At 47.3% G+C, this 15,873-nt stretch overlaps 1 protein-coding gene across 3 annotated transcripts in view; it reads left to right on the forward strand.

The window, feature by feature from the left end:
- Window positions 1–15,873, forward strand: part of Frmpd2 (FERM and PDZ domain containing 2) — a 119,788-nt gene that overhangs the window by 69,704 nt on the left and 34,211 nt on the right. For all 3 annotated transcript variants that reach the window (XR_015639518.1, XM_087588909.1, NM_001432848.1), the window contains 6 exon segments: window positions 3,143–3,347; window positions 8,311–8,405; window positions 9,476–9,568; window positions 10,663–10,770; window positions 10,886–11,002; window positions 14,970–15,121. Coding sequence is in view for 2 of the 3 variants with exons in the window: in XM_087588909.1 (XP_087445035.1) it covers window positions 3,143–3,347; window positions 8,311–8,405; window positions 9,476–9,568; window positions 10,663–10,770; window positions 10,886–11,002; window positions 14,970–15,121 (770 nt within the window). In the remaining variant the exon portion in view is untranslated.

Raw genomic sequence — 15,873 nt, forward strand, 5'->3', positions numbered from 1 at the left:
ATGGAAGCCAGAGGACAAGCTCAGGTGTCTGTCCTCAGGAGCTGTCTGTCTGCTAGGATCTCCTGACAAGCTGAGGCGCTGACTGGATAAGGTTATCAGGCCCGGGAGTCCCAGGGATCTGTCTGTCTCCTCCCCCCCTGCCCCACTCAGTTCTGAGATCAAAATACGCGCTTCTGTGCCTGACTTTTCTCTGTCAATCACTAAGGCTCAAACTCAGGTCCTGGTGCTTTCAAGACTGAGAAATCTCCCCAGTCTCAATGCTTCCTGGGGGGGGGGGAGCCAACAACTTTTACCTGTCCCAACTCATTTCCAGAGTTGGTCTCTTCCATTTCCTTCTTTTTGACATCTTGTTTAAATGGGACCATCAATCACACTCTACAGAAAACTGGGAAACTTGACCAGTACCTTTCCTTCCTTCTCTACCTGTCACCCCATGCTGTCAGACAGGCATCCGGCTAGACTTTGTTGACTGGTCTTCCAGCCTTCGAAGTAACCTTTCAAAAGCTCTGATCCAGTCACAGTCATGCTTCCCTTGCAGAAGCTTGTTCACAGTTCCACACTGTCAGCAGAGATGACCCCCAAGTTCTGAGGGGACTTTTCCCAGTCTGGCCCCAGCTTAGACTCCTTCCTTGTCCTGATGCCTCTCTTTGCTTCCCAGCTGTCCTGTATGCCATTCTGATACCTGCCCAAATCCATGTCCACTGCAGTATTCTGTGTCTTGGTGTTCAGTGGTTTAGACAGTTAATACTGGCCATCGACTTGACAGGATCATGATAAACCTCCAGGCATAGCCATGAACGATTTTATCTAGACTGGGTTAACTGAGGTGGAAAGACCCACTTTAACTACAGGTGGCGCCATTTCTGTGGGCTGCAGTCCTGGGTAGAATACGAGAAAGCAGGCTGAGCATTGGTATTCATTGCTCTCTGCTTTTTGCTTGTGGACGCACACTTCTACTGCTATGCCTTTCCCACCATGACAGACTCCCCCTTGAACTATAAGCCAAAATAAAACTTACCTACCTTAAGATGCGTCAGGTGGGTATTTAATTACAGTAAAGAGAAAAGCAACTAATACAGTGGCCTCCGCAGGGATGCTTTACCCAGCCCTTCTGGGATTAGACTCTCAAGATAGTCTGTCTCTTCTAGAGTAAGTTAAAGGTAACCTCCATCTTGAAGCCTTCTCTGATTGGCTGTTCCCAGCTGATCCCTTCCCAGGTGGAGGGGGCCACTGCCTCCTCTTGCGGACCTCTGTCATTTTATCTGTGACATCTGCTGTGTTCAGTTGTGTCAGGAATTTCTTGAAGGTAGGGACAGTAAGTCATAACCTTCCCAGCTCTGGTATAGAACAGACAAATAAGAAGTGGTATATGCATGCTTTTTGTCTCATTTATTCACCAATCAGCTAATTAATTTAGAGTCAGTCTTGCTCCGTAGCCAGAGTGGCATTAAACTCAGGATCTTTTAGCCTCAGCCTTCCAGGTAGATTTTAGGCATATGCTATGGGGTCGGCCTTTAATACCTGTTTCTTTGATGGATGGGCAGATGGATGGATAGATGAATGGATGGATGGATGAATGAGTGAGTGGGTGGGTAGGTGGATGGATGGATGGATGGATGGATAAATAAATGACTTGCATGGAAATAAAATTAATCATTTCTTTTGATATATTTTTTTCAATATTGCAAATGCAACGGTGATAAACATCATTAGAAAAATATTTTTTCTGGCTTCTGTGTCACTCCTTAACCTCAGAAGTATAACTTTGGGCACCCAGCCAGGGACTTTTTAAAGCCTCAGCGTGTCTCTTGAGTGTCTGTCACTGTGGAAGGCTGGAGCCCTGTGCCGTCCTGATTTCATTTATTTTTTCTTCATTCTTGAAGAGTGGATGCCATTGCGTTTTCTGTGCTCATTTGACAGGTACAGTTGATCTCTCACTGTGGCTTTGTTTTGCTTCTTCGATGGGTGAGAAGTTGAACATTTTCCAAATGTCTCTTAGTCATCCCTCCGCACATTGTCTCAGCAGGCACTTTATTCACAGTTCTGTTTGGATCCTTGGGGAGAAGTAAAAGTCACCAGTTCCTACAAGTGCACAGTTCCAGGATGAAATCAGGCAGCATTTGCCATCACGACCGAGTGGGCTCCAAGTCTTTTCTCAGCACTTTTTGTGGGTGGGTCTTGGCCTTTGGGGTGTACTTGGCCCTTCCCTGAGCCTATGCTTACAGGACTACTCTTGTGGGGCCCAGGGTCTCACCCCAGTGACCTTTCCCTTAGCTCAGGATGCCTCTTGGGTGTTTGAGATGCTGTAACGAACCTGGGCTTGAGCCCTCAACATCCAGACGAAATCATTACGGACATCACAATTATATTGTGAATTGCCCAGTGGACAGTGGCAGTGGACAGACACTGCCTCTCAGCATGGCAGTGTCTTTGGGACAGCCTTAGCAGCAAGAAAGATGTAGCTTTGAACAAGGACTAGTTAACCTAAGACATCTTTTAGTGAAATCTCACTTTTCTCTGAGCACAAATAGTTGAGTGCCGTACTCCTCATAACCACAGCCCCATTTTCAGTATCTTGCTGGATTCATTTCTTAAGCCCTCTGAGAAGGGGGAAAGGACTGGAGCTGAGGGTCGGTACTTCTAATGTGTGCTTTTAGGACCCGGCAGGAGACTCTTAGTTTGGGGGCATAGTAAGCTGTGTAGACATTAGAGATCATCCTGTACAGGGAAGAGCCTTTGGGTGCCTGATGCTTTGCTACAGAACTGTTTGCAAGAGCAGGTCTGTGAGGGGAAATGCAGAATGAGGCATGGATGCTCATTTTGTCTAGGGCCTGCTGGAGCTTGGAGTGGCACCAGTTAGAGCAGGTTCCTGGCTCCCAGTCTATCAGCTCAGGGACCGTCTTGGCTCTCTTCTAAGGCTTCCGAAGCATCTTTCATTAGCGAGTACTGATTAGAAGAACTTGTATTTTCGGAGTTAGGCACAAGAACTCTCCAAGTTATCAGGGGGCAGTTTTAAAGTCTCTCCGTGCAGAAAAAGAACTGGGAGAGACGAGTCATGGTCAGGAGTGTGTCACTGTCTCGAGAGCAATGAGTGAAGCCAGTGTAATCTCTTGTGTCTGTCTGTCTTTTCTCCCCAATTCAGGTCAGGATAAGTTTGCACAAATAGCCAGTTTGAATTCTGCACACCAGACACAGGCCAACCCTCTCACTTGGATTCAGAAACTGTCCTGCTCGGAAAATGAGTTGTGCGTACCCAGGCTGCAGAATGCCACAGGAGGCCAACTGGGCACAGCTATGGAGAACATGCAAGGTAGCAAGGAGCCCGAGATGGGGAGAAACAGAAGCAGGTAGGCTTCATCTTTCTTCAGAGCCCAGAAGACCAGGCATGTGGTACACTGGACCACCTGTACCAGAGGCTTTAGTCTGTGGACTTCAATGCCTAAGAACATGTGTGTTCACTGGGTCGCTGTTAATGTGATTCAGAGATGGACCGGAGACCACTATGGTTAAGTTGACTGCCATAGGGTCAGATGTCACTCCCGTAGTCTTCTGGTAGAGAGAGAACTGGGTGGTGACAGCAAGTCGAAGAAGGAAAAATTAGCAAATGCCAGTAATCATTGCTGGGCTATCATAAGCCAGGGGCTATCATAAGCCATGGGCTATCACAAGCCAGGGGCTATTGTAAGCCATGGGCTATCACAAGCTGTGGGCTAGCATAAGCCAGGGCTATCATAAGCCAGAGGCTATCATAAGCCATGGGCTATCGTAAGCCAGGGGCTATCATAAGCTATGGGCTATCATAAGCCATGGGCTATCACAAGCTGTGGGCTATCATAAGCCAGGGGCTATCATAAGCCATGGGCTATCATAAATCAGGGGCTATCACAAGCCGTGGGCTATCACAAGCTGTGGGCTATCATAAGCCAGGGGCTATCATAAGCCAGGGGCTATCATAAATCAGGGGCTATCACAAGCCAGGGGCTATCACAAGCCAGGGGCTATCATAAGCCAGGGGCTGTCACAAGCTGTGGGCTATCATAAGCCAGGGGCTATCACAAGCCAGGGGCTATCACAAGCCAGGGGCTATCATAAGCCAGGGGCTGTCACAAGCTGTGGGCTATCATAAGCCAGGGGCTATCATAAGCCATGGGCTATCATAAGCCAGGGGCTATCATAAGCCAGGGGCTATCATAAGCCATGGGCTATCATAAGCCAGGGGCTATCATAAGCCAGGGGCTATCATAAGCCATGGGCTATCATAAGCCAGGGGCTATCATAAATCAGGGGCTATCATAAGCCAGGGGCTCTCATAAGCCGGGTACTGCTCTGAGCACCTGTTCCCCAGCTGACTTAACCGACACAGAGCTGCCAAGTTTGTATTGTTTTTTCCCCATTTTCCAGAAGGGGAAACTCAGGGGCTAGGATACAAACACAGCCACCAGTCCTGGAGATCGTACTTGCCACCTTGACCTGCTGCTACTCTCCAGGCTTGTCACTCAAATTCGAATGTGAATGCAGAGAGTTCCTAATGCAATGTTCCATTGTCAAACAATGATCCATACATTTAAAAATAGCCTAGAACTTGGATCACGCTTACAAGTCAATTACGTAAATAGCACAGATTTCTAGGCTGCTTACTGCTGAGGGGGTGGAAGGATCCGCTTTGGGGGGAGATGAGTTCCACATCTCCTTCAGCAGGAGGGAACAGATGATTCATTTGAACTGAAATACACACATATACGCAGACACCTTAAAGTAATGCTTTGGGAATTCTTGCCCCAATTCTGCTGGTGCAAACGCATCTCCCTATGCAGTACAAATGTCAGTCAATATGGAGGATGCAAACAAACCTCATTCTGAGTCTCCATGACAAAGCGCCCCAAGAAGAGAGGTGCAGGCTGGCAGTTGGCCTCCCAGCTTTGTGGGTTAGAAAAGAAGGCAGAACTTCGCTTTGTGGCTTTGTGTGCTATCGAGGGTGTGATGGTCATCAAAAGGTGCCTTCTGTGTGGAGGTGGCTGGGGTACTCCGTGCTGAGACCCTCTTCCTCCTTTGCAGCCTCAGCCCTTCCCATACTCCAGTGAGGGTCTGCACTGCTGCTCTGAGCTCTAGGGACCTGGAAGAGCTTGCCAGCGGTCATACCAGAGCCAGCACCTCCTCACGTCTACCATCATTTCTGAGTTCATACAGCTTCAAAAGGAATAGAAATGGGCCCCATCTCAATGCGTGTCAGTGGATCTGTGGCCATCTTTTACCCATCACCCATTGGTTTAGAGCATTTTCTAGCACTTCATTGTTTACAGGCAGAAGCAGGGCTGGGAGGAGTCAGCAGCCGGAGGTGCCTGCTGCCAAACCTCACAACCCCTGAAGGTCATCTGCTGCCTGCTGACCTTTACCCACACTGTAGTGTATGTGCGTGAGTGCACACACACACACACACACACACACACACACACACACACACACACACGCACGCACACTGTAATTTAAAATGTAAAGGAAAAAAAAGAAAGAAAATGCAGAAGAAGGCCAGTTTTGCTGTAACAAAACACTGCAAGTAATAAACTCAGAAAGAGGTAAGGTGAATACTGACTCACAGTTTCAATCCATTGTCATCTGGCTCCACTGATTTGGGACCCATTGCATGCCATGGCAGGAGTATGTGGTGAAAGAAGCCATTTCTGCTGGGTGGGAGAGAAAGGATAGCAAGAGGAAGGAAGTGCGGTTCGGCTATCTCGTTCCTCTAAAGGCCTCTGCTAATGTTTAGATATAAAGTGTCTTCCAAAAAGTTTCATATACTGGAAGCGTGGTGACAGGTAGAAGCAGGTCCTTAGAAGTAGATTGTCCCTTGTCCCGTCAGTCTAACTGGAGTAGTTTCTTCAGCATCCACTATGATGCTATGTCCTGGGTGGGTGCTATGGATTTGGTATTTGCAGCACAGACATGGTACTTGTCCTGGTGCTCAAGAGTATGCAGAAATGACCAGGCGAGATCATGTGGGAAAGCGTAGGTCTTTCTGATGGCTTGGTATCTGAGGCATGCTGGCTAGAGTTAGAGTGGGAACAGCAAGCAGCCTAAGGGGAACCCTCATCACCACTGCCATTCATAGAAGTCATTTATGCAGAGCTTCTGAGTACAGGGGTGCTGGCCACTTCCCTCTGGTCACTCCTCTGGAGCCTTTTCCTGACTGCCTGGCCAAGGGCTGGCTCCTCCCCTGCTGCACTGGCTCCCTTTAGGACAGCCTCTCCCCGCCTGTGTGGTCCTGACAAGCACGTGCTCTCCTCCGTCTGCTCTAAGCTCAGAGACTCCCAAGAATAGCACTGTGCCAGTTGTATCTTCAGCTCTGGAGACAGAATGTGGAAGTTTTCAGGAAATGAATTTTGAGAGGTTGGCATTTTCAGAAAGAAAAAAAAAACTCGAGGTAAAACACACAAGGCATAAAATGTATCATCATAACCGTTTTATACCTTCTACTTTGTTGTTTCTAAGGCTCTGGCCTTGGATACATTTACATTGTTGGGCCTCACCATCCTGGGGCTCCTCATCTGCCCATGTAGAAACTACCTCCCACCCACGCCTAACCCTAACCCAGCCCTTAGCACACACTACTTTCTGTCTATGAGTGTCACTCCTCATGTAATAACTGCCTCATATACCATTTGTCTTTCTGCAGTCAACAGTAAGTGGATTTTGAACAATTGAGAGACGGTTCCTTGGGTGGCCCAGGTCACATGAGCCATAGAAACCCAGGCCAGATAAGCCCTTGCTGTTCTTAAAAGGACACCAAGAGACACTACATTCCCATGCCCTTCGCAGGTCCTCCTTGGGTGCGGTGTCTTTCCTTCTCTTGAGCCTGTTCGACTGCTAATGTCTCTCCTTGGGCACTTGGGTCTTGGAAGGCTGATGCCCCCCAAACTCCCATAGGGCTGGCCCACATCTGGCTCATACACACTTGGCTCCTTGCTGGTTCAGGGCTTGACCCCTAATGAGTTTTAGTCAATTTGGGTTGCATTAACTGCAAGGCCAGATGCAAGGGAGTAGTTACAGAATGAGGCTCCTCCCAGCTTAGAAAGAATTACTTTGGTCTGCCTCTGCTCCCACGACAAGCTCCACCTCCCAAATCTGAGGACCCAGAGAGGGTCCATGGACAACTGACTGCACGGGCATCCCCTGCTGCTGTCCAGGTGTGTAACCAGTGTGGTAAGGGGCAGGCTAAATGGCACTGCTCTGGTGGTTGGCTGTGCTGGAGGCCTGCTATTCCCTAGCTCATTGGTGTCGGTTCTTACCTTCTGCACTCTGCATCTTTCTGGGTGTGTTTGAGGTGGCCCTGGGCCACTTGATTCATTATCAGTGTACTATGCAGAACAGGCTTTGCTTAAGGGAATATTATAGGCACCAGTCTGTTTTCTGTTGTTTTATATAAACAAAGGCCCTAGAAGGGTACCTTAAAGGAGAGAAGGGTTCAGATAGCTCACATAGTTGAGAATGGAGAATCCAAACAGCGTGGTGCTGGTTCTGCTGCTCCCTCCACTCCCACTGTCAGCCCTAGCTGCTTTGTCTAATGGCAGATGTCTCTGTGGAGGTCAGAGAGACTCAGTGGAAAGACAGGGCCAGGAAGCCCCTTGCTCTTTCAGAACAACCATCTTGGATCCCATAAGAACTAATTAATCCCTTCCAAGAAGGAATTGCCAGTGACCTAGCACCTCCCAGATAACCAAACTTTCAACAGTTGAACCCTTGAGCCCTTGGGGAACAAAATACACCTAGACCATGCCACTGCACAAGTAGCCAGTTGAATGCCTGCATAGAAACTCCCTATGTGTCAGGGCGGGGGGCATCCAACTAATCTGGTTGAGCCTGCAGTCAAAGAACACAACATGTGTGGGGTTACCTGGCTCTTCTAGAGACCTTTAGCTGAAAGCAAGAGTGAACAATAAAACATAGGTAAGCCAGCATAGCTGTCTAGCTTCAGCTTGGGTTTGGAGACCTTCATGAGCCTAGGAAGTCGGAAGATCATTCTTCTTTTATGGTTGAGGAAATGGGGTTCTAGAGCAGCTGCATATGCAAATTAAGGTGTAGAGCGAAGGTTCATGTGAAGTCTGGGTGAGTATAATGAGCGCTCTGGGACAGAGGCCCTAACACCATCCCTACTTCTGTTGTCCCCTTCACTAGACCAGCATCTAGTGTTGGGGAGTTGGTTGAGGGAATCTGCTGAATTTCTGGCGACAAAGCTGCCTTCTCCAGGCCACACCAACAAATGGCCAAGAAGTTCTTCCAGGAGCACCGGTCTTACCTTTCGGTCTTTTCCCTCAGCCCGTACACTGGCGGAGAGCAGCTGCACAGCATCGGTTTGAACCAGAGGCCAACTCATACTCTCTTTGGGACAGCTGGTCACAGCACGTGTGCAGGTGCGGACTGAACCCTGGCCAGGTGCAGGGAAGGGAGTCTCACACCTGCACTTCTTTGCAAAACACCACTTCGGTTTGCAAAGAAAGTTCACAATCATGTCACTTTGAAAGTTATTTTTAAAACTCCTTGGATTTGAGAAGACCTCTCAGGCAACATCTGACCTTGACTGGCCCATGAATCTAGAAGGTGATAGTTTTGATTCTCAGAAAGAGACAGCAAACATATTTTTTAAAAAAACACATTGCCAAAGAATTCAGAGACCTGACTGTCTTGGTTAAGCACAGATGATAAGCTACCCTGAAATTACTGTTCTAACTACTCTTAGGCCTGGACCTAAACTCCCCCTGTCCCAGGCTGACATTGAATTTGGGAATCTGCCTGCCTTTGTAAGCATAAAAAAAAAAAACATTAGGTGGGTAGGATCTTGCCATGCAATCACCAGTCTCTTAAGTCTCTTTATCACCTTCCTTATTATCTTCCTGACAAGGTGGCTTCCAGTGCAGCCGCCTCTGTTACTTCAGATCCGTGAAACTCCTTATACAATTCATATTGCATCCTTAAATTTGGCATAGTTGAGAAATGATATCTTTTTGAATTCATGTTTTTAGAGTTATTTTCCACAGCCTTAAAGGCTGCCCGAAGGTGTCTCAGCATTTACCATTTTGCTGAGACATTAGTCACACTCTCACCTCCAGGTCTCGTGCTGTCTCTGATTATCATGGAGTTATTGACCTTTGCAGAGAGGACATTGCTCTGAAGGAGGAACATTATGTGTATATATATGGCCAAGCACCATCTCTAGCACCAGGGTAGAATGGGGGGAGATTTATGGTAAATCATACAGAAAATGGACATCATTGACCACTCTGCCGTGGTCTCTACTCTTATAGTAAAATCTTGACTGACAGTGGACCAGCTGTGGTCCAGTGGAATATGCGCTCAGTGATCTGTTCCCAGGTTGACAGAAGATTTTCTATGAGCTGCTCTCTCTTCTTTGTGTGTGCATTTTTCTTAGTTTCCAACTCTTTGGGCAGGAAAACCTAGATATGCTGCTTTGATTCTGCCTCAGGGTCACAGAAGAGCAAGAGGAAGGGCTTTATGGACGAACCCAACGGCGACATCATGTGCGTGATGCTGAAGCGAGATCCACTTCTTGGCTTTGGTAAGGGGGCTCCGTCAGGGTGAGGCCCAGGCTCTTCTCCGCAGAGGGAGAACGATACCATTCTTTCCTTTGAGTTTTTCACTCTCCACCCAGACACTTCTCTCCTATCTTGAATTTTTCAACAATTCTTTCCATTTTTCCTGTCCTCTAATGCCCCAGGAAACCTCTAAGACTTTTGGGAAGAAGGATTCTTTGCAAGCACTGATGTGTGTCTAAGCACAGAATTACACGCCCACCACACATACACAGACAAATCTTGTACCGACCTTTCTGCAGTTTAAGTAGGTTCTTAGGAATGTAGAGGTGTAGGTGATTTTTCTCGTCTTCAATTAATAATCACAATTTCAAACCCTTAGGCTGTGTAAGAAAAAAGATATCGAAACAGAGTGTTTGGTTAGGAATCATCTTCCCTAGGACTGGGGCGATGGCTCAGTTGATAAAATGCTTGCCATGCTCATGTGAAGCCAGAGCTCAGATCCCCAGTACCCACATAAAAAAGTTGGGTGTATGTGGTGCTGTGCTTGCAATCCTGGTACTCGGGAAACGGAGGCAGGGTTTCCACCAGCAAGCTGTCTATTTAGACTGAATCAGTGGGCTTCACATTCTCTGAGAGACTGCTTCAATAAATAAAGTGGAAGGGCTGAAACCCAGATGACGCCTCACAACCGTCACTCCAGTCTCGGGGGATCTGATACCTCTTCTGGCCTCCACAGGCATTGCGCACGTGGTACACAGACACACGTGCAAATACCCATAAACACGTGTGAAAGAATGTATGAAGCGATAAAGCGGAGAGGAATCCAGGAAGACATCTGACATAAAACTCTGAGCTCTACATGCACGTGCACACACATACATGTGAACCTGCATGCATGCGAAGCACATACAACGCACAGATGGGTGCAGGCTACCCAGACTCCTGTCACAAAGCCAGCCTGTGCTGGTGGGCTGCAGTTCTAACCTTAGCTGTGGATGGTGGAGGGCACAGTCTGCTTTCCGCTGGCGTCCCACTGAGGTGAAGTTATCAGCACTGTGTAGCTGTGTGAGCCACAGAGTCATTCTCATCTTATCCTTAAATGCCATCTTGATTACAGGTTTTGTCATTTATGAGGGAGAAGACAAAGAGCAATCAAAGACTGGCATTTTCATATCTTCCCTTATACCTGGGGGACCAGCAGAAAGAGCTAAAAAGATCAAACCAGGTACACCCTGAGTTAAATTGCCTGAGACGTTTTAAGGTACCACTTTTCTGGTTTCCTCGATGGGGTCATTGAGCTCTCTCCACCCCCCCCCCCCGCTACCCCGCTCTCTCTCCAGGAGGGAAGATACTAGCCTTGAATCATATCAGCATGGAAGGCTTCACATTCAACATGGCTGTTAAAATGATCCAGAATTCTCCTGACGACATAGAATTAATCATTTCTCAGCCAAAAGGTTCGTTTCATCTTACTTTGGACAATGGATCCGTCTCCCCTGTTATCACCTTGAGCACAGCATGCAAAGCTCTATGTAGTTTTTCTGTGTCGCTCTCCGCATGCATGGCCATGGCTTGTAAGCGGGCAACACAGTGGCATGAATCAGTAGGCTCTGCAGTGGCAGGGGCGAGCGTGGTCCCACGATTGCCTGTCTCCCCGAAAGGCAGCAACCTCTTCATTTTTTTTTTTTTTTGGTTCTTTTTTTTGGAGCTGGGGACCAAACCCAGGGCCTTGTGCTTCCTAGGCAAGCGCTCTACCACTGAGCTAAATCCCCAACCCCAACCTCTTCATTTTTATGGCTGGATATACTCATCATTGTGTTTGTGTTTCTGCCCAGCCTCGCATGATAGGGAGGAAATTCCTCTCCTCCTCCTCTTCCTCCTCCTCCTCCTCCTCTTCCTCTTCCTCCTCCTCCTCTTCCTCCTCCTCCTCCTCCTCTTCCTCCTCCTCCTCCTCCTCCCCCTTCTTCTCCTTTGATAAGAAATTGCCAGTTTCTCGACACTTCACAATTAAGGAAATTCTTTTTTAATTAATTTATTTGCTTTACATCCCAATCATAGCTTCGTAGCCTTACCTCCCTCCTCTCCTCCCAGTTCCTCCCTCTCACCTCACCTCCCCGACATCCTCAGGGAAGGAATTCTTATCGACACTCAAGTCCAAGATTTCTAAAGCTGAGCTCAGGTGGAGCAGTTGCATAGATATCTGGAAAAGAGAATAAACCTGTCCCCAGGCTGCTTCTGCACCGCAGGCACAGTATTCTTACGGTGTAGCCACAGTTCAGCTCCTAAATTCCTAGTTGAAAAAGGTTGTTTTCTTCATCTTCTGACTTTAAGAACAACAGCTAAGCAACAAGTGCGTAGGCCAAAGAATAATACTGTGTTTACTTGGGGCATTTTGGTGGGGTTCTTGAAAGAAGGAATGGAGGGAGGCTGGTCACTAAGGACCGCACATTGGAGGCTTCCCCTTCACTCTGGTTACTACTGATGCTTTTTGGGTTGGTGATTGTGTAACTTACGTGAGGTGGCCTGCAAACTCAGGCTCATCTCTAAATGCAGGCATCACAGCTGCTCTTGGAAATCCAGTTTCACCCTTGCACAGGCTGTCACCAAGTAGCTGTCTCTTACCCTCACTGCAGGTAGTGTCACTAGGGTCTTTCACAATGCCTGGGGGCCAGCTCCAGCACTCCCATCATGCTGACCTCAAGGCTACTGTCTCTCTGGGATGTTATAGCCCCAACACCTCTTTCTGAGGCAGGTCAGTAATTTTGGCATTTCCCTCCACATTCTCCACCTTGAGGGCACTCAGTTCACTTTCTATGTTGTCAGGAAATGAACCAGATGGGTAAATCACAATTCAGTGAGGTCCAAGGACAGCCTACTATAGTGGTCAAGATGTTGGAAATTGTTTTTTTTTTTTTTGGAGATTAAAGTTATTTTATTAAATCATGCACATCACGTGTGTTAGTGCAAATAGTTTAATCTGTACTCCAGAAATTCTATTGTACGTTTTATCTTTACAAAATAGATTTCAAACAATTATTTACTTTAAAAAAGGTAATTTTGAAGTTATGCATTTCAGAACAGTATTTGCAATAACTATATACAAGAGGTGCTGGGTGCCAATGGCATTAGCACTCTGTGGTGGAGTGGCTTGCTGCAACAGAGAATGGTAAAATGACTATACGACAGTATTTTCTACAAGTCACTTGTGGCTAACTCCTCCATAAATCTAGTGATTCTCCCGGCAACAATCCCAATAGCTTTAAATACAACTTTTAAAGTAAAAACAATGACTGCCAAACATCACAAGGCAAATGATATCCTAAACTCCTTTCTCGATATGTGGCTAGGTCTGGGTATTCCAGCCAATTCATTGATGTTCCCCTCCAGTCTCCATGGACCGAAGGGAAGATGTTGGAAATTGTTATCCAAAATCTAGGGCACTCTGACAGGGCACAGTTTTGCAGTTCCAGACAACAGGTGCATTCACTGTCTGGGAGTTCAGTGCCATCTCTGTTTGGTGGCCCAGTTCCTTGTGGGGAACATGACTCTGCTACAATAGCTGCTTCTCCTGAGCTGACCCATTGCCGGAGAAAGACATTCAGTGGTGGCCTTCTGTTACGGCAGCTGCTCCAGACTGGGCATTAGGAGCCAGCAGCTAACAGCTATCACGAGCAGCTATGAACAGTTATTGCTATCTGAGCTATAATCAACTGTAAAAGGTCAGATTTCCCTAGAGGAATGGAACCAAAAGAATGAATACACACACACACACACACACACACACACACACACACACACACACACACACATATATATTACAGAAGGGGATTTTTTTTTTATTTTTCAAAAAACTGACTTAAATGGTGCAGGATGGGTAGCACAGTAGTGGGTGCCTGCTCTGGAGAGCTGAGGACAGTAGCTGCTTCATGCACAAGGCTGGATGCCCTAGCTGTCCCATGTGGCACTGAGAGCCTCAAAGATTCTTGGGAAGCTGCTGGTCTTCGGACCACACTGCTAAGGATAGATATCCAGAAACAACAGAAGATCCAGCAAGAGAGCTGTGCTTCTCGCAAGGTCAGAAGGTGCTGCCCACTCTGAGGAGAGGCTTCCTGGAAATGCCCTCACTGACCTGATACGTCTCTTAACTGATTATAGATCCTATCAAGCTGCTAATCACCATTAACCACCACCGCTCCTAGCTTATACTTCTGGTACAGGGGGCACAGTTGGATAGTGTGGCTTTTCAGGTCTCAAGTCCCATCTCCTGCTTAATGAGGGCATGGAAGAAAGTGGACGGATGTTTGCAATACTGCCCCACGGATAGTGACCGTGAACTATGTGGGGAAAATAATCAGGACCATGGCCTAAGAGACTGAACTTCTATCCTCCCCACTCACTCGATACCACAGAGTCTCAGATTTGGAACACTCAAGACCAAATTTATTACATCAAACTGATCCGATAATTGAGCATAGGCACTTAATTCCCTGGGCGCTAGTCAGCTGTGTCACAATAGTCAATCCACACATGTGTTCCCACCTCCAGGTCTCAAGGAACTCTGTTATGCTTGCCTTTCTCCAATACACACCTGTTGAGCTATTAATATGAGCACATTAAGTACAATTGCTGATATACACACACGCCTTTATATATACACACAGAATCTTCAGTCTAAGAATAATCTGTTTCACCAATCCTGCAATATTACGCTACTGACATATTTTGATATGAAGAAATCAAAGGCCAGCTATGTTGATTACCTTACTCCAGGGTCTACTTACTTATCCACATCTCACGCTTTTTGATTTATTCTGTGCCAGTTGGAGGAAGAAAGGATTCATGGCCAGCCTTCACTTAGAGGTGCCAATAGCCAGGTGCCACCAAGTACACCCTTAATAATACTACATGTTTAGTCAAAGATCAGGGTTAAGAGAAGCCCCACATATTGAACATGGGATTTGTGACAAAGTAGTTCATCTGTTCAATTTAATTAATTAACTAATCTGATTCTAATTAAACTGAGATGACAGTTTCCTGGTAGCCTGCTGTGAAGATAGAAAGAACTCATCACCCTCCCCTCCCTCTCCTTCCCCTCCTCTCCCTTCTCCTCTTTCCCTTTCTCTTTTCTTCTCCTCCCTCCTCCCTGTCCTGTCCCAATCACACAAACAACAGGAGCCCCCTGCTCCCATGTTTTCATAACTGGGCCACACGAGTGACTTCTACTTGTTTCCAATCACATCTAGAACCTTCCCTTTCTCTACTCTAGATACGACATTCTCTCTGAAATGCTAAACTCACAGCGTCCTCCACAGCTGTCAACGTTCACTGTCACAGTGTCACTCAAGGAAACGTCTGTGTCTCGTGTAGGATGCGAGCAATCTTCCAGCCTCTCCAAACATTAACTTCTTGGCTTGACTTTTGTAGGTGTTTGTGGGGACATCCCCAGTGAAGATAAGAACAGCACGGCAAGTTCTGGCACATTCTGTACAGACATCCTGAGCAACAGGTGCCGGGGGCAACAGTCAGCACACACACAGGACCAGGACAGAAATGCCAGAGGACCAGAAACGGTTCAGGTGCAGAGCTCACCACCCAGGCATGGGCCGCACCCTCCCCTCTAGTAGACACTTTTCTTCTTGGTCTACATCCCAGACTCTGGAAGAAAAGGACTAGGATGTGGCGTGCAGTGGTGCTCCCATGTCCTGGTCCCCGTGTTATTGATGTGTGACGTCAAACAGCTATAAGCTGGCAGCATGGGAGGAAGTAGAGTTACTGACATGGATGTCAGGGCTCAGCCTAGAGCCCTTAGTGTCCTTACTCATTTATTAGAGCTGTTTCTGATCACGACAACATGAGGGGATTGATTGGCACTGAGGACAAGGCGTGGACCACTGGCTGTCTTGTAGTCTTGACTTCTAATGGGTCCTTGAGCTGGAAACTCAATTTCATGCTTACTATTCCCCAATGGAATAAGCATGTCACTGGCCCTGTGCTGGCACAGGTAGTCATCCCTTCAGTGACGAGCAGAGCACTTCTCAGCACACTGCAGAATGACTTCCTGGTTTCCACCAGCCATTTGTCCCTCTCAACTCCAGGCTCAGAGCAGCTTCAGCAACTGCTGCTTCTACCTTAGGTGCTCAGATGTTTTCTCTAAAAACTGCCAGGACGTTTCGAAGAGGTCTGGTATGAACGCTCCTTCCTAGCCCAAACTATGCGTGCTTATACTTTCTTGCTCTTTGGGGGATTCTGGTTTAAACAGTTAAGTTGTTTGTGTCTCCCATATTTCTCTTGTGGAAGTAGAAGGATGATGTCTGTCCACAAGAACCTC

This window comes from Rattus norvegicus, chromosome 16, assembly GCF_021556685.1.
Source record: "Rattus norvegicus strain SHRSP/BbbUtx chromosome 16, alternate assembly SHRSP_T2T, whole genome shotgun sequence".
NCBI lineage: Eukaryota > Metazoa > Chordata > Mammalia > Rodentia > Muridae > Rattus > Rattus norvegicus.